Source organism: Mugil cephalus, chromosome 3, assembly GCF_022458985.1.
Source record: "Mugil cephalus isolate CIBA_MC_2020 chromosome 3, CIBA_Mcephalus_1.1, whole genome shotgun sequence".
NCBI classification, from domain to species: domain Eukaryota; kingdom Metazoa; phylum Chordata; class Actinopteri; order Mugiliformes; family Mugilidae; genus Mugil; species Mugil cephalus.
Genome location: NC_061772.1, coordinates 11,969,110 through 11,988,927, shown reverse-complemented (window position 1 = coordinate 11,988,927; position 19,818 = coordinate 11,969,110). Strand labels below are relative to the sequence as shown.

General features: G+C 41.7%; 1 protein-coding gene across 1 annotated transcript; it reads right to left on the bottom strand.

The window, feature by feature from the left end:
• Positions 1 to 1,652: 1,652 nt before the first annotated feature.
• Positions 1,653 to 18,702, bottom strand: zfand3 (zinc finger, AN1-type domain 3). Its single transcript, XM_047580592.1, has 6 exons — positions 18,318 to 18,702; positions 11,352 to 11,392; positions 10,419 to 10,607; positions 9,017 to 9,082; positions 7,081 to 7,281; positions 1,653 to 4,594 (listed from the first exon to the last, which is right to left on the bottom strand). The coding sequence occupies exons 1-6, from the start codon at positions 18,398 to 18,400 to the stop codon at positions 4,440 to 4,442; spliced, it is 735 nt and encodes a 244-aa protein (XP_047436548.1). The 5' UTR covers positions 18,401 to 18,702; the 3' UTR covers positions 1,653 to 4,439.
• Positions 18,703 to 19,818: the final 1,116 nt, after the last annotated feature.

The following is a 19,818-nucleotide window of genomic DNA, read 5'->3' as shown; positions in this document are numbered from 1 at the left end:
GACACAGCCTTTCAGTTTGATAATATATCAATGTCTAAATTAATTTCTTATGGAGCTCAAGTATAATTCTTATCACTAAAAACCATCAATTAGCTGCGTGCGACATTATCACAAAGTGACATTTGTTTAAGTCTGTGTAATTTATTTAGATGATAAATTAAGGGAACATCCTCCGTGCTGAAGTAGATGTAATGAAGCAGATGTAATTCCAGACACGCTTTTCACATCATCAGTGACCTTACCATTACGCTGGATAAACCCACCTCTGCCTGGAAAACTTCCTATGACGCATCAGGCAGTGAAAGTGATCCCTCGTTTATTTTGGCCAGTCTTGCCATCTGTCGCTGTATCTGAGATCATTCTCTGTACAACCCCTGATTCACACTGGTGCCAGCTTTGGAAAGCACGAACTAACAAAGCCACGCTTCCCTCACTGATGCGGTACAAAAGAGCGGTGGGAGAAAGTGGAAACAGTTGAGACATGACGGCAGGAAGAAGAACAAGAGAGGCAAAGCCTTTAACAAGACAGTATTCAAGACAAGGATGGTGTGTGCGACTGATGGAAGCCAATCAAGGCAGAGAGAATGGCAAGCTTCCTTGTTTGTAGAGCTCTAAGTAGATTACTCACCACCGGCCACAACATCTTATCCTCCAAATCCCTCTCTAACACTAGGCAGCCTCCAGCAAACACAGATCTCATGCTCCTTGTTGCCACCCAATCCTGGCACTGTGCTTCATCCTGGGTGTCAGCATATAATCAAGACAACATAAAACACAAAGGAGAGCACAAACACTGACAATGCAAACAAAAAGGGGGACTTAAAGCCTGAAAAAGGACTTAAAGGATTATGAAAAGCAACTTTGTGTTCCAGGCAAGTTTTAATGAAAAATACGGACTCTACATCGCGATCTTAGCATTTACCCAGCCTACATGCTGTGTGTCAGCAAATGGAAAGCTTTTATTTAAGAATATACACAGTAATATGACCTGGCCTGGCCATAATCACTGGTTAAGTGGATAACTCTGATTATCTCGTTATCACGGCAGCCGTCAGGTTGGGTGTACTAGGCAGCAAGTGATCATTTTGTCCTCAAAGTTGATGAGGTAAAGGAATAATGGGAAGGATTTGAGCAAATCTGACAGTGGGTAACTTTTTTTTCTTGTCAACCTGGTGAGAAAATTGCCAAATCTTCAGCTCTTGTGAGCTGTTCTTGGTGCAAATCAAATGGTCCATGGAAGGAAAGGTGGAGTACCAGTGACATGGGCATGGGCGACCAAGGCACAGTGATGCCTGTGGAACGAAGGCTGGTCAGTGTAGTCCAATCCAACAGACAAGCTAATCATATTACAGAAATAAGGTTAATGTTGGTTCTGTTAAATCAGAGTGTTTTGTATAGATGCAGACTGCCGACAGTGTACACGATGGGCATGTGAGCATCAGACCTGGACCACAGAGCAATCGAAGAATGTGGCCTGGTCAGACGTAACACGTTTTTTTTACTGAGTCACGTGGCTGGCCTTAGCTAAGGAACACATGACGGCACAGGATGCAAGGAATACCCCCTGGTGTTGCTATGGAGTGTCATGTTCAGGTGAATCAACGTAACAGCCACATAAATGCCACTAACATTACATCACAATGAGACCGTCGGGGTTGTTCACTTCACTGGTTGGTGGTTTTAATGTTACGGCTGCACAGTGGTCAGTTGATGGAGCCCTAGTTGGATCATCAACAGATTATACAATAAATATTTTCTGAAAATGACATCAGACAAATATGAACTCGAACATTAGATCTCCTTCGATACCATGCACATGTCTGATGGCCCGATGAGTACGACGTCACAGCTGAAAAGCTGACACAACCAGATGATGATGTAAAATTATCACATTTAAGCCACATTAAAGTGGTTGCTCCTGCAGTTTCGGTTCGGGGGAGGAAAAGGGTGAGAGATTCCACTCAGGCTGGCAGCTGACTGACTTCAAAATTGCATTAATTAATTCAGAAAACCCACAAGACTCATTGCTGCCATCAGAAAAGCCTCTTTAGTTAAAACTTACCATTTGCAAGCACGCATGTTCACACACACAACAGATTTTTTTAAGTAATTGAGAGTGGGTATATAGCAGCCCTCTTTGAGCAGTAAACAGACGTTTACATCACTATAAACATTATAACGATGTTAGGACATCCAGGAGAGCCAATAACATGTTGGAGGAAGAGTTAGGCCACCTCACCTCAGACATGAATTCATTTAACATATTAAAGGTCATCATCCCACATTTTGTCTTGTGATTGGTGTCAAAATAAATCTGAACAAAAAGAAAAGAAAAACAAACAGAATATGTAAATCTTTCCATCCATGTCTGCAAGTACCACAGAGATGCTCACATTTTTTTTCTAATCCAGTTTATTCTTTCTCAGTAAAACAAAAAAAAGTTGGAAAGGAGAAATAAAATGTAAAGCAAAAGGAACAAAAATAAAATTTCCACATTCACCTTTCCATTTCATAACCACGTTACAACCAAAAACGCAGCTCTACACTTAAGTCCAAAACGCAAAAGAGGTTAAATAAGGTATTTTTTTTTAAGATACACAATATTCATTCGTTATGTATTTTCTGTTCTTTCCTTCTACAGTCCACCAGGAAAATGCGTGGAAAGTAATTATTTGCTGACATTAACTTTCAGCACTCTGCTCACCTTCTCCCGGCCCCATCCCCTCATCTGCAGCGTAACGAGGGTGAGGGAAGGAGGGAGGGAGGGAGACGGACAGGGCGAAATAAGGAAAAATAGAGCAATCAATACAGGGAAAGATGAGACAACCCAGGGAAGTGAAGGGAAGGAGGATTCGTGTGATCTCATCGTGCTAGTAGGAAATCAGAACATGTAGTAAGGGGCATTAAAGTACAGGCAAAAGGGGTGAAAACCAAAGACATGAAACCTTGCTTCAAAGCTCACTACGAAATTCACCTTAAAGTGTGGACAACTCAAATGAAGACCTAGAATATTACAAGACCTCAACAGCCAATCATAATCCCAAGTGGAAACAGTTAGCTTTCGTATCTTCGGTCCAAAGAATACAGAATGCTTGATTTTTACCTGTTTGTGCTCAATGTGAACAACAGCTGAGAACATAAAATAGGATATCATGACAAATAACAAATAATAAGTATTTGCAAAAGTGTAGTAATATATGACAATGCAGACATTCAGGTCCAGTCTTAAATCGCGAGCGCGCGTTGCCTCGCGTGTCCTGTGAATGTCATCGTCCCGTTGTTTGAAAATATCCGGCGCAGGCTGAACGCACTCGTTGAAAAAGTCTATGGGCATGAGAAGGTCCGTGGAGGATGAGGAGATAAAGACAGACAAATAGGGGAAGACGGAGAAAATCCTCAACAAACGAAGTCTTCATCAGTCACATTCCAACATCGAAAAACGGATCTGTGAGTAATCCCGAGGACAATTAGTTCGCTGTTCCCACCACCAATGTGTGTGTCCGGGTCCGGCACACGCTGCTAGTTCTGAACACGGAGTTCGACAGTATCCCGACGGTTTCATCCACAGTGGCAGAAACACCTCCTCAAAAACCTTAGAACAAAACAGATAAATGGTGTCCTCCAGAGCAGAGGAGAAGGATGCGAGTTGGTGAGAGGAGGAGGAGGAGGAGGAGGAGGAGGAGGAGGAGGAGGGAAGATTGAGCTTCAGTATCCTGAGGTGAATGATTAACAGGTGTTTGTGTTTCTGAAGGTTTAGGATCATAGTTGGTGGGCAGCCAGGGGGTAAGACACTGATTTAAACTGAGACTGGTTGGCTTGTTTGCTTGACAAAGTCCTATGTTGGCGCAGAGTACAAAGCAGCTCTGGTCTGATATTGAGGTAAAGAGCACAGTCTATAAACAGCGCCAAAGTCAAAGTGTACATGAAGGATAACCATTTCTTTCTCATCCCTCTTCCCCTCCTCCTCCTCCTCCGCATCATCATCATCACTCCATTCTTTTTCTTTTCTTCTCTGAGGTATAGAGTAGAGTCTGGTTTCAATTGCATTGTATTTCTTCTCTCCATCCTTTTACTTATTCTTATTCCATTCATACTGCGCGCACTCAAGAACTTGCAAAAAAAGGTGAAGAAACCGTATGCTTCCTTTTCCTCATTGTTCCGTCATTCCTGGGTTTGCTTTTTTATTTATTTTTTTTTCCCCCCACAAGGCATCTTAGCAGCAGGGATATGATCGAGCCAACAGAAGCGAGAAACAACCAGAATGTGGGTTAACAGGAGAATTTAAAAAGATAGAGGATTATTTAAAAAGAAAAAGCTGAGGAGGTTTGTATCCAAAAAATCTGCAAAAATCCTAAAAAAAGAAGAAAAAGAAAAAATCATATCCCTGTTAGTGCTGGGACGCCGTCTGAACACAGAGATTCTTTTGAGGGAGCGGCCGCTCAAGAGCACTCCTCCCCGATGCGCTGGCACGAGCGGCCCACTTTACGGTCGAGCTTAACCATCTTGAGGACGGCCTCCTGACGCCCGCGGCCCAGGTGGTCGAACAGGCAGTCGTGTTGCTCTGGAAGCCGATGGAGCATACAGAAGACATAACCTGGGGGGTGAGAGGGGGGTGGGAGGTTATGAGTATTATTTGCTGTGTTCAGTGAATGGACAAATATTACAATTGTAACTGAGATGCCAAGTTAAACAAAAAGCAAAAACATAAAACATAAAAAAGTAAGAGATTTAAGGAAGCATGTCTTTATCCTTAATGATAAGTATAAAAGGATAAGTGTGGAGGATTAAAGGGGAAATACTGGCAGAAATAGGATACGGTATTAATATGTTACTAAACCCATTTTAGTCCAGCCCAATATAATCTTAAGTCGGCCAGACCAGTAAGATAGCAGCATAATAACCTATAAGTAACATCTCCAGTAGAGTTGTAGAGCGGTCGTCCAATAATCGAAAGGTTGGCAGTTCGACCTGTGTACCACCAGTGGGCATGAGGGGTTGGATACAATATGTAATCTCCCTGCTAAATGCAAATGTAACACACTGGCACATAAAGGCCGACAAACATCTCTGTGTGTGCAGCAGTGCATATATATATATATATATATATATATATATATATATATATTTAATGTGCACTGCTGCAGAAGAGACTTTGTGAAAGATCTTTGTACCGGAGAAGACGCTGTAGTTGTCAGCCTCCTCTTTTGACTCCATTCAACAGACCCTCATCACTCTCACTGACTCTCAGTCTATACTGTAGCACTTCCAACAAAAGGCCCTGCCACTGCAGGATGCATATTAAGCTCAGAGAAGCTCGTTAGCTCTCACCGTCTTAAATTCATTCATTAATATACATAATAACACCACTGCTGTTCAATAAGTGGTGATTAAAAGCCCAGTTTGACGGCTGGTTGCTATGCAATTAAAACCTATATGATTACAGCGTTCATGAGTGGAGCGGAAGGGAGGAAAGTTGAGCAACACTGGATGCATCATCCACCACCACCATCGGACGCCGCAAATAAGAGAGCTTCCTACAAATGGTGAAGTTATTTATTTTAAAACACTAACAAGCTGGGAAGAAATAAAGTGACTGACAACAGTTAGGGGTATAAATGCATGCGTGTACAGTCAATTCCAAGTTTTCAATCCAAGCTGTTTCAAATAAGAAATGCAGCCAAAATTTAAAAAGCGCATGCACATATGCTGTACAGAATACCTAACTAGTTATGCGAACACACACCAGAGGCTGAACTGTGTGTCTTGGTTGAAAATGCGGTGGATTAAGACCTTCAGTGTTACAGTGGCTCCTCCCTGGACAAAGCCTATGCTTTGGCCCTTGACTGCTCTTCCTCGTGAAAGTCTTTCATAACATAACCTCTGTGTCTGACATTGGCAGCACCGTGAATGAGTGGGTCGCCGCTTATTGTAGTTAGGGGCAGTGATTAATAGGCTAATCCTTCACAGTAAGAGCTTTTCACCATCCCTACCACTGTGTGGTTAAACTGTTAAGAGTTAAAAGGATAAGGAAAACAACAATTTAGAAATTCGAAATTCAAGGTCCCTAGCTCGCAAGATGAATGTGAATTAAAACATTAAAAATGTTCATTCTTTTGGGGCTCCACATCAAAAGATATGACTTCATTAGCTATTTAATTCTGATGCCTTTGCTCTGTGTCATACTAGCACCAAGTAAGATGGATATTAGAGGCACTGCCTATGAGTAGAAGACTACCGAGTGTGACAACACTGGATCAGATTGCCCGCCAGAGCTATCTTTTCTCCCCCCATTTGCAATCTCAAAAGCATTCATGCTTTCAACTCATTATCAGACCTTCTTGGCTTACACCGTGGAACATTCTGCAGAACCATTAGCAAAGTAATCTGCAATTACTGCAATAGTCAGAAATCACTGTAATTACCACCATTTCCCCTTTCAGTCTGTGAAAAGCATGTTTTCATAGTAAGCAGTGGACTATTAAGGATTGATGGCCCATGCATTAACCAGTGCCTGCTGGAGAAAAAGCCAAATCAATTTCCAATTTAAGAATTATTGCGCTGGTTTAAGCAGATTGGTCTTTAAGGAGTGAAGAGCGTTGACTTTTTAAGTACCTTAATTTGTATGCAAACAAGTTGATTAGCAGGCCAAATATTGGTTTAAACTGCATTAGTGTTTGTGGTAATTGGCTTATGTTTTATGTGCAATGTGAAACACTGAGGCTTTCTGTATTGGTCCCTCAAGGCGAGCAGAAGCACTCTGGTGCTCAATGCTTCGTCAAACACAAGTCCAGGATATGGACGTGTTTCACTGCACCGGATGTTAAATTGACAAAACTATGACCAACTAACCCATAATGGATTTACTGTACGTATGTGTAAGACCAGACCAACATGAAACAACTGTAAAAGTCATTCATTACTTCATGCACAAATGCTCCCAAATTAGATCTTATAATAAAAGCTACCTCTACTTATGAATCCTTTCTTTGTGCTCTTATGTGTGAGCGGGTCTGGCCATGTATGCATTTTCACGTGCACCGAATGTTTTTGTTTTCTTATTATAGAGGTCTATAATCATACCACAGCGGCAGGAACCCAGCTCTTGCTGTACCAGCTCCAGTTTGGTTTGGCAGCGATGGCAACGTTTGCGGCTCCGCTGTTTGGAGCCGCCGCGAGACGAGGATGATGACGATGCAGACGATGATGAAGACTCCTCGCCCTCTGGGACCTCGCCCACTCTTGCCCGCTTCTCGGGAGAAACGTCACTTTCTGACTCTGAGGCTGGAGACATGTGAGCACATACACACAATGAACAAAGGGAGTCTAAATTCCTTCTTTCAGATTGAACATGTTTGTACTGAAAACAGAAAGTAGTTCCTGGATATAGAGTTAACACTTTAACACCCAAACAGTGGCTAATCTGCATCTTTATTTTTTATTCTGTTGGAGCTTAACTCATCCATACAATGCAAATATACATAATCTTTAAAAACTACGCATTCTCGCAACACTAAGAAAAAAAGAGTAATTTGATTCCAGTTATGTGAGTTGATACATAACGGCAACACAGTCTAATCAATTTCCGTTACAGATACATGTCAAACCTCATCAACCTTATCAAACTACTCATATACTGTAAGCCAAACCCGTTCTACTTTTTATTACTCCTCTATGCACATAACGTTCCCAAAAACCTAGATTGCAACGTTGACTGGAATTTTAACAGAAAGCTTCAGATCTCCAACAGGAAATATTTTCTGCTTTAGTCCGCTCTGCGACCGGGAGAGACCAGATGATGTCACACTGAGAAAAAAACTCTTCATTTTGTTAAACTAAGAAGTGATTAATAGTTTCTTCTGAATTAGATCACAAGCAGCCCGACATCTAAGAGAGGAGAAACATGCAGCGGGCTTCCGCCGGTCGGCTGGAATTTCAACTCAGCTTTTCTCATCAATCCTGCAGACTTTTTCCCTGGCCCGGCCGAAATGCAGATCAGCGCTCAATAAATCTCTGAGAACTAGGCCAAGCTGAGCAGTCAGATCCCCCCTAGCCTGCCCATCGATCCTTATGCGTGTGTGTGTGTGTGTGTGTGTGTGTGTCTGCACATATGGAATGGCATGTTGTGAGAAAACTGCTTCCTCCTTGACTGCCTTCCGTTATCCAACTACACCTCAGCAGCCAATTTAGACAGACTGACACGTCAGATTTACCTACGAGTCAAAGCCTCACGAGCTTGTTTTTTTTTTTTTTTTTTTTTTTAAGCCAATCTATTTGTACTATGAAGTGACAACGGAGCTCATCTTTAAGAGATTAATAGGTTACACAAAAGGTAAAAGCAAAAGACAGATGTCCTCTTTGGAGAGACCCTGACAAGTGAAACATGAACTCAGCCAACAGCCAAGGGTTTAAATGATGCAGTGTGTGTATGTGTGTTACGGTGCTGTACTCCCATGATCCAGCTGCATTAGACAAGGGATCAACATGTTCACACACCACTGCTGAGCCTTGCTGTCTCTGCAGTTGTCTCAAGTTGAGTGCGAGTGTGCATGTGCATGAGAGCACCAGATTGCGGGACCCGAGGGTGAACGCATAATAAAGAGAAATCTAGATTACTCTGTGTGCTTGTTTTTTTTTTTTTTAGCCGTCGTTCAGCTTAATTTAATCAAGACTGATCCACACATGCACCTGCCTCAGCCCTGTCAGAAGTGTGGCACTGTAATATATTAACTGTAATTCAAGTCTAATTTAGTTTATAGATCAAACACGGGACCCTTTAGCTGTAACATTTCCTGTAAACACTACGTTCATATAAAGTATGTAGTAGTCGTCTTCATTCACTCTAATAATGGCATGATCTGTTCCGCCACCCAATATCCTTCATCCCGCACTTTCTCCTGCTCGAACGATTAGGCAAGCCATTTTGAATAAACACTGTTCATTGCTACCGGGTTCACAAATCTGAGCTCGTTAAGCGCACGATGCAGAACACAATAACGAACGTCGGACTGAAGCGTACCTGACTCAAAGGAACGTTTCGTGGGAGTGGAGAGGGAGCCCAAGACTGTGTCTGTGCTGGACACTCCTGAAAGACAGAAAGAGCGAGCAAAGAAGAGGATAAATAAATAAATGGCTTAAAAATTACAACACACAACTGTAAATCATATAAACAGTCCTGAAGTGTGCATCCACACTGTTCTAAAGTCTTGAGAAAAGTGAAAGCCACTCAGCTGCGTGGAAAAAAAAAATGGATAAGCTGCAGCAGACTGACAGATTGGGTCATGTGTTGGGTTACCCTGAAAGGCCCTGAGTTTATAATCGAAAGAGCTTGAGAACAAAAGCTGCTGGAGAATCTCCTAGCGGTTGCCCGGATACTCTGGTGCCGTTTCCTACATGGCAGCCGGATGAAAAGACTGTGACCGGGGTGTTTGGAATCCTTTATTATGCCTTTATATCCTCCCCCCATAGCAGTTATGATAGGTATCTATGGAGCGGGAATCGCAGTGTGTACCTGTGCGGGTTGAAGCCAGCAAAGAGACAGCTAGCTGCAGGTGGGGGGTGTGGGGGGAAATGTCATATGTGATATATGATCCACCTGTTCCTAGAATGGTTTTACAAGTGAAAGGAGGTCGAAGGCTAGAAATGTAACTAAGTCCAATTATTTTTATTTCTTTATACCAATCGGGCATAACATTATGACCACTTTCCTAATATTGTGTAGGTCTCCCTTGGGATCCTGGAATAAAAGCAGCAATAAAACATGTAATGTTAACATCTTCTTTCAGCATCTATTTCTGTCTTGACACATTTTATTGAATTACTTTGTGGGTGAAGCAGCCAGTTCCATGGGGTGTGCCTTTTAAAATTCAACAATATCATGTGCCATCTCACGCTCTTTTTAAAATATCCCCTGTTGTAGCAAAGCACCAGGTTATTGTGGCAATTTTTCACCAGTTCTGCACATCTATTTGGTAGTCACTTCATTGTCCTGTCCTGGGCTCCACAAATAACCTTGTCACTGTACAGTGATGACGAATGCCTGGCAATTGTAGGTGTCCTCTTAAAACCTTCACTTCTGAATAGATGCCCTTTCCTATCATTCTCTCTATCTGTGTCGTGAGGACAAATATAGCCAGGGCAGCTGCTGCTAGTGCTGCTTCGGCAGGCAGGAACCAGTAGCAGTCACACAGAAGATGCCCTCTACTAAAAGCTACTCACTCTGAGCAAGAAAATTAATGAATGTGCATTAAGGCACGCTTCGAAATTCGCAGCCAACTAAGCATGCATTAGTTCAACGCGTAGGGCAAGCATTAGAAACCAAGCAGACCATACTGCACGGACTTTATGATCGACATCAGAATGTGACTGCTGTCGTCTTGACAGGTTCAAAGCTTGAACTCACTGATTAAGTAGTGTCTTACCGTCCTGAACAGGTACAGATGTGACTACGGTCTCTCTGGGCAAAGGGTCTTCTGACGTGCTTGGCATCGACATCAGTGACTGGCTAATGCTGCTGTTGGTGTCATTGCAGAAGATGTCTGCTTGACTGTTGCTGGAGCTTGAAGAGGCCTTTGGGGCACAGTCATCATTTGGCTGTTTCTTCTGAATGTCTATGAATGAAAGAGACACGGTAAAACTCTTGCGCATTCGTACGCACATGTTTTAATCCATCTATTCATCGCCTCTGACGTAGGAGTAACTGAGACAGGTTTGGTCATCGTTCATATAAACGGCGTAACTTTAAGACTCGTAATTCTAGCACCAATTTTGACAGATTATGTGATTACAGACGGACATGAGACAAAATAATCTGGCGAGACTTGCACCCGCGTGGCACGAGACCTGAACTTGGATCAGTACACACACTCAAAGGAAAGAGCAGTGAACACAGTTTAAGTTCTTTTCATTTGTCTTGAATCGACCACCTTGAGCCATTTCTCCAGTGACAGATTCGAAAAGGGATTAAGTGAGATTTGTATGTAAATGGCGGAGACTGAGCAAGGGAGAGAGAAAATGTCAAGGGTCCCTTCATGAATTAAGAAGGAAAGATCTTTCAACTACGTGGTGAAAAGACGCCTTCAAAATCGCAAATGCCTTATGTTTGTCAAGCAAAACGTTGAATTTTGGTTGGTGTAAATGCTTTTCCCTTAAAATATTTCATTATTGTCTTGTTAAGAGTTAGATGTGAAGGTGTCCTTTAACATTACCCCCGTTCTTTTTTTCTCATATTGTCTTTCTTCGTTTTTTGTCACTCGAACTTTTTGTCAGTTTTTTTCCAGAGCTACAGCTACATCACTGGAGGCAGCCCCCAAATTCACACGGGTCTGTGTTAAGACACACATAGTAGAACTTACCTGCAAAACATTTTGAGCAGAGATTCATAGTTTTGCTTGACCTGAGGAAAAAGAAAGAAAATGCAAGTTAGGTAATGAAGTACTTTGTGAGTTTATAAAAAACAAATTAACAAGGTTATGCGAGCATCCTTTGCTGGTGGGTATACACACAGCAAGAATAATGCGTTACAATGACGCCACGATGCAAAAACTCTATTTTTCATTTGCAAAATCCTGGAAAAGATAAATTCAACGTGAGGATCATGACTCGAGCTGCGGTTTTAAATTATTAACAGATTCCAAAGCTGCCCTTCTACAATATGAGGCTGTCAAAGCATAAAGTATGTAGCACACCAGGTACGACGATGAATCAGATGGGATGTGACTTTTGCTAAGAGCTTTTTTAATTTTGCAATCCATTAAGGAACATAAAGAAATACACACACTTCAAACTACACATTTTAGTATTTTTATGAGTTAAATGTAGAGATGAATTAAATGTTTTTCAACCACACTGTCACCGAAGTGTGAACAACTTTTAGACATTAAGTAGTCATAGTGTGATTGTTTTCATCAGGACATTTCCAATGAACAAGCTCTTTAACTCTACAGCAGCAAAACACAAAACTCTTTGCTCGTGGAAAAAAAAAGTATCTGCTGCAATCTAGTGAACCAGTTATTAGTGTCAAGATTTGGTTCACTAAACAAGAACTAAGAGTGTCAGGTAGCCAGACAGGTCATTCAGAACGGATACTTGCATGTGATGCCTATGTGTCTCCTGGTACATAAATCAATAAGCTTCATTTGTTAACTGTAACACCTTGATAGGCCCATGTTATTACACAGTGTTCCAGTGTGTTCATGTCCAAAAAGTCAAAGACTCTTTGGAGCCCCCACCTCCCACTCCATCCTCAGCTTTAAACTGAGCTGAATACAGATCTGTTGTTGCCCCTCTGTTAGATAATTATGCATATATCTGACAGCCAAGAATTCTCTCCCATGGCATCTGCAATATCAATATATTCATTGTATAGGTCAAGTAAGTAAAGGTCAGCCGTCTTCATATCTTAATTAACTAAAAGTCTTTTTTGTGCAGTGCAGTATGGGCGGCGTTGGAAGTATCACACTGATTAAGTGAAGTGATTCCATTTTTCAAACTGTTGCACTCGAATGAAAACATAAAGGATCCCAGGCGGTGCCTATATTTAGAGCTGACACTGCAACTCAACTGCTGAGCAAAAAATAAATAAATAAATGAACGATGAAGATGAAGATCTCTGCCTACAAGATAGCTACTGTTGTGGATCTGATCACTGAAGCCTTGCTGGTATCAGTGGCACGGCTCTTTTACGGCAGATGGCTCCTCTGGCTTTCCTCTGAGAAGGTTCCTCTCATTTCCTCTCAGGCCCTCGTCCTCGCTGTCTGTGCACCGAGCGTGACGGTCGCCGCTACCAGTCACATTCTATTTATTTTGGGCGCTTCGTTGCACACCTTTGTCCTCATTTCTAAATGTAGGGTCAGCTGCAGTCAACCTGAGGGCTGTCTGTCACTCTGCTGGTGCGTCGTCTTGGCTATAAGGAGAAAATAGGAAGCGAGAAGTTGGGATAGAGGAGAAACCTCATCATGACACACAGGCAGCAAGGAAGCCGATGCGGAGTGAATAACAACTTGCATCCTGTTGCTAGCCTTACAAATCAGACGTAATCAAAACACGGGTTCATTACGGATATACACGGGATGAGGAAGGGTGTCTAAAACTAGGCAGGAAAGTACTGGCTCCATGGATGCAAAAAGAAGTGTACACAACCTGCTTAATTCATAGCGGGTAGTAATGAAAACATGTGATTGGATCACACAGGAAGGTGGGTTTCTGTCGTCTTGGTGATTCAGTGTGAGTGATAGGTGATAAATATTTTTGAAGAAATAAGGTTTTATTAAATACAACTGACATGAGGAAAGATACAGCTAGGTCCATATATTTGAACAGTGACACATCCTTCATGATTTGGACTCATGCCACCGCATTAGATTTTAAATTAAACAACTAAGATGCAGTTGAAGTGCAGACTTTCAGGTTTAATTTAAAAATATCCCATGCAATGTTTAGGAATTACAACCGAGCTCAAAACTAAATGGGCAGATTAACATTACCATAAACAAAATGCAATTTTTTAATACTTCAGACAATGACTGCCTGAAGTCTGGAACCCATGGACGTCACCAAATGCTGGTTTGCCTCCTTTGAGATGCTTTGCCAGGCGTTTACTGCAGCTCAGCTCAGTTGTTGCTTGTTTCCGGGTCTTTCTATCTTAAGTTTTGTCTTAGTAAGTAAGTGCTACATATATGCAGGTAGAGATCTGGTGATTGACTTGGACATTGCAGAATATTCCACCTCTTAGCCTTACAAACTCCTGGGTTGTTTTGGCAGTATGTTTTTGGGGTCATTGTCCACTGGTACTGTGAAGCAGTGTCCAATACACGTTGGTGCATTTGGCTGACTTTGAGTAGAAATCCCTATATGCTTTAGAATTTATTTGGGTGCTTCTGTCTTCTGTCACGTCATCATTAAATGCTAGTGACCCAGTGCTGTTGAAAGCCCTTGCCCATGCCATCACACTGCCACCACGTCTTACAGACGATGTGTTGTGTTGTGGATCATCAGCTGTTCCGAGCCTCTTGCTTACTTTCTTCTTCCCATCATTCTTGTACAGGTTGATCTTAGTTCCATCTGTCCAAAGAATGCTGTCCCAGAACCGGGCTGATGTCTGCTGATGTTTGTCTAATCAGGCCTCTCTATTTTTGAGGCTGATGAATGGTTTGCACCTTGTGGCAAACCCTCTGTATTTTCTCTCACAAAGTCTTCTGTTTATTGCAGGCTTAGATACTGATACATGTACACGTCCTGGAGGGTGTTCTTCACTTGGTTGGATGTTGTGAAGAGTTTTTCTTCACAGTGGAAAGGGTCCACTGTTGTTTTCCGTAGACGTCCAGGTCATTTTGAGTTCCCGGGGTCACCGGGGTGTTTTTCTTTTCTCAGAATGTACCAAACTGATGATTTGGCCACTCCTGACTTTTCCACTCTCTCTCTGGTGGATTTCTTCTTTTTTTCCAACCCAAGGATGGTCTGTTATACTTTCATTGAAATCTTCTTTGACCGCATGTTGTGAGGATTAACGAGGAAATAGCCCCCGCAGCCCATGTAATAGCTTTCAGCTAACTGTCCAATTACTTTTGGTCCCTTGAATAAGAGATGGCTACATTTTAAAGAGCTGCAATTCCTAAACCCTTCCTCCATAATGTGAATGCAATCAAATTACAGCTGAGAGTCTGTTCATTAAGCCCGTGTTGATTACACAACTGTATCTTGAAGATGTTTTGGTAAACAGCTAAAATAACTAAACTTATCACTGTCCAAATATATGTGGAGCTAAATGTACTGTCACCCACACGTGTGACTGAAGTAGAAAACGATCTGGAGTTACCGGGAATCAACAATGTCAGAACACAGCTAAACAGAGTTTAATATTACTGGAGAAGTCGAGATAAACGCCTGCAGCTCTACATTTGCACTGAAAACACATTCTGTAGTTTGATGTTCTTCAATAGAAACTGGAAGGTCAGCACAAGCATCCACCAAATATTCAAAGTTCCATGTCAAACGCCATCGCAACTGATGCACTCGTCTTCACAAATACCGAAGGACATCTTAAGTTGCACAGAAATTCTAAAGTGGTGCTTCATGCCAAGTTATATTAATATGCATATTCAGAGCACACATAGAGAAATGCCCGGGGAAAAAAACACTCTTCAAAACAGTTCTATAACAACTATCTCATTGATATTTCATAAAAGGCAACTTTTATCATCACAGCTTAACCAGCTCAGGAGTCATCTGGAACATAGACAAATAAATGAATCAGGGATTTCTCTCACAAAGTGAGGTAAGTCAAATAGAAAGTTAACTTTAATTCTAAACATGTGGTGCTATCGCTATATTACTCCATTATTGTGCGGACCCTTCTCTGTATCCTTGCAGTGTGAAAAGCAGGCAAACATCAGCGGTTGTACATATTTTTATGTACAACCGAAATAACTGGGACCCAAGCCAGATGGTCATTATATTTCATCATCATGTTAATTCTGCGATGCAGCTTCTTGAAGTCATGCATTCAATACTTTATAGACCTAAAATGTTTTTGTTATAAAGCAATGCACAACTAATTAATAGTTGAATTGATTAAGCCATTACTTGACTAATCCAGCAATTCTCCATAGCTTTGTCAACAGGAAATGCTCATTATTTGGAGTATTGTACATCTTCTCCGTCAATATGAAATCATTACAACAGGTCGGTGATTTTAATGCAGCAGTATCATGCCACATGTCAATTAACTGGACTGTTTACCAGTTAAAAAAAAGATTTATTCCTTTTATTTCTAATGTAAAATACAGCTGTCAGTGACAGACTACATGCGCCCTGTATTTCAAATGAACTGAAAAGAAAAAAAAAAAAATCTTCTTTATCAAAATATAAACTGTTGCCACATGTACCAGAATAGCACTTTGATATGTGGCACTGTTAATGCAATTTAAGATAAAATCATATTTGTGCCTGAAAATAAATGACACATTAGAGGAATGCTCAACAATCTAGAGTAGCTAACTACAGCAGTAATAAAGAGAAACACAAACAACCTACAGTCTGGAAACGGGACGTAACATTTGAAACGACACCACAAATTATACTTGTCTCATATCTATCTGAGGCCTGAAAAAAATTAAGTACCAACAGATGTTTTCTGTTGCATTTACTAGAAACAAAAGGCTTTTGATTTTTCTGATATAAACTAAAAGTCCTCTCAGCCTACATGTAAGACTTTAAGACAAAAGTATTGATGTAGAGGCACCTTTACAACACAACAGTGTTGAACACAGGTGAACAAAAAAGGTCGAATCTTCTTCACTTCAGACAAATGCTGTCAGAAATATTAAGTATCAATAAGGCATCTCTGGTTAAATGTAACAAGCAGTCATGTAGTGTAAGGCATGGAGCATGAGGCATTCATGGTGCAGCGCATTACGTTACTTCAAACATGTTTGGAGAGAAACATATGCGTACTGTCCTGAAGTTTTGCACAAAGCAGAAGAAATACGTTTAAGGTGATCCCAGCAAATTCCTTTAGCTAACACTTCCTCAAATATGTCTATAAGCAAGAAAAACTAAATTCCATCTTATTTGGGGAGAAACTGTGGAGGCCATTTAGCCTCCGTGTCCTCTGAAGGACCCACCGTCATTGGCACACAACCAGTAAGTCTGCTGGTATCAGTTCTCTAATTAGTCCAAGACTACCCAGCTCACTCATGTTTGCTGCTACAGAAATAAATTCCAGTAAATGCAAGAGCATGTCTTACTGGCTTTAGAAAAAGCAGTAATATGAGTATTCTTAGAGAAGAGAGCAAGCCACCAAAACAGTTTTAGTGAGACAGAGACACCTCTTATAATGAGGGCTTTTGTCAGCTCTGAAAAATACACCATCCAATATGTCTAAGATCTTCACCTATCAGCTTTAGCTACATCATACTTCAAATCTCCTGTATATAGCACATATACAGATATATATAGTGTACATATATAGCACAGAATCCTCAACACATAATTTGTCATTTGTCACTTTGTCGTGAGTTCAGACAGCCTGACGACAAAGCCTGGAGTAGAGACAGGAAATAAAACAAGTGTGTCCATGGAACAGTCTATTTAAAATGGGCCAGGAATTTCGGAACTTGGTCAGAATAGTTGCAAAACTGGGACAAATGGTCACAGTTGCAAATGCTGAATGTGAAAGAAGTTCAATGGAGAAAAGTTAACTTTAAAGGTAAAACATGAAACTCAGAGTGCTTAGTTTTAGAACTGTACCCAAACATCCAGTGGCCTCACGGATGGTAGGGATGCTGGGATTTTGGTGCAAACTCCACAAATATCTGAAAGCTCAGTGAAATCTGACCAGAGGGAGCATCACTACCTCATAAGAAAAGCAGGTTGAACTCATGGAAAGTTTCATCTCTGGTGAGATCTGGTGGCTGACACTGCAAAGGCTTTCGTTTTACAACATTTCCATGCTCATCAAACCAGTCATTAGGCAAACTGTCACGGAAACACAGATCAATTCCTAAAATACATACACATAGCAAATTAGGGAAGCCTACTTTAGCAATAATAATAATAATATGGGAAGGGAACATTGTTTTTGCCTGTCTACAACACATTATTTCATCTCATTGAAGAGAAAATGTTAAGTCCAGAAAAGAAATTATTAAAAATAAATGCATTTATAAATATATATATATTATTATTATTATTTGAGAGGATGAGACTAAAGTACTATGTTTGTAATTTGTACCACACCGTTTCAATTTAGCCAACAAATTAAAATACTAAACGTGTCTACGTGTATATTCTGGGTGTCTTTATATTACTTTTTAACAAAATCACGAACCATAAAACGTGTATAACGTTACAAAAGCTCGCGATATCTTGAGGTATCCCACTCAACACGATGAAATGCTGCTTTGAAATCAAAAGCAAACATGCTGTGCCAATGTGTAAACACCTTGTAGCCAGCCTGTGACACTCATGACACGTACTGTACATATTTCACTAGACTTGAACGTCCAGCCTGGTTCAATGTTTTCAGAGCAGTTCATCTCCAACCAGCTGTTTCATTATGAACTTAGTACGTCAACTAAACAGTTTATTAGCACTGCCACACATGTCGCGTCACCTGAAAGGCTTATCCCACACCTCTGGCCCGCTCTCACCCTATGAAGGACAGCTAATGCAGCTAATGCAACAAAACAATGGGGAGGGGGTAATAACAAGAAAAGCAGCTCAGCCCCGTCTGAGCTGCTAATGCTAGTGGCTATCGACTCTGCTAGCTGCTGGCAGAGAAAGAAAAGCATTTGAAAGGAAGACAGTTTGTTTCGTCTTACCCCCAGAAACCACAGGGGCAGCGCGGGGGTATAACGTTAACGTTACTCGGCGGCTTGCTGCCCTCACTCCCCGTGTCCCCCATGTCGCTCTCCCGTGTTGTCAGGCTCTCCGCGTAGCAGGTGAATCCGTGGATGAAGCGAGGGCCTCGTATTTGCGTTTAGATCCCCGTGGCTTTGACAAGTACGCAGCCAATACCCAGGGCAGAGTTTCCTTCGGGGCTTCACTGTATGATGAACGATTTGCCGACACGAGCGGCCACTGACTCCGTGAAATTTAGAACAGTTTAAGTCGACGCGGAGGCACCGCGGCCGTTAAAGCCAACGACGGTCAGACCGAGACACCGGGGATCCTGGGCCGATCAGCTGGAGTGAGGACCGAACCACTAGCGGAGGGGGAGGTGCGTGGGGACGTGGAAAGACCAAAGTTAGACGTATTTGTTTGTGCTCGGTAGAGAGTGATTATTAATTCACACATGATAATTGTAAACTCCGCACATGTTAAAATACGACCTGAACTAAGTAAATGCTGTATTTAACAACTTGTTTTGGGAGAGTTGCGTCATGGTATGACCCACAGAAATACTCCCTTTCTACGTAAACCCTCAGCATGTAGTGACTTCAATCTGGAGCATGCAAATTGGTCAGTACTTCCTACTTTTCCCTTTAATTTACCCCCATGAAACCTTATTGAAACTGGGCTCACGTTATAGAAGATTGGTGGTGTTTTTGGCATCTAAAATGCATCATATCCTGATCAGCTCAATGTTAACAATTGGCCCCGTGATACGCCTCTGAATTCATTTTATATTTGACTTTTAGGTATCTGGTAGGGCCACATGCCTCACTGTCATGTATGGACTTACTACACCGATCAGCCACAACATTAAGACCAGTGACGGGAGAAGTAAATAACATTGACCATCTTGTGACAATACAATGTTCTGCGGGGAAACTTTTGGACCTGGCATTTGTGTGGATGTTACACACAGCACCCACCTAGATCAGACCAGGCAATGCCGTAGCAATGCAGCAGCCATCCCCAGCAGGATGCAGCTTGATACAGGCACACGCACGAAAAGAAAACGGTTTAGGAACAACTCAAAAACACGAAAAACAGAACAAGGTGTTGAACTGGCCTCCAAATTCACTAGATCCCAAACTGATCAAGTATCTGTGACTTGCACTGGAACAAGCCTGATCCACAGAGTCTCTTCCCCTGAACCCATAAAACCCAAAGGCCCCCACTGTCGACATCCTGTTGCCGGACACCCTCAGAAGGCCCATGTCCTGATGAGTCAGAAAAGGTTTGGAGACACATGAGAGACCTACACAATATTAGGAAAGTGATCATAATGTTAAGCCTGATCGGTGAAGAAAAGGCCTACTGTGACAAGATTTGCTAAACATACTTGAGCAAGCCACTCTGTAGACTATCAGTAACTTGTTTTGCAGGCTGTATTCAGTTCATGTGCAGGTTCATGTGCTTGTTTCAGAGCCTGTT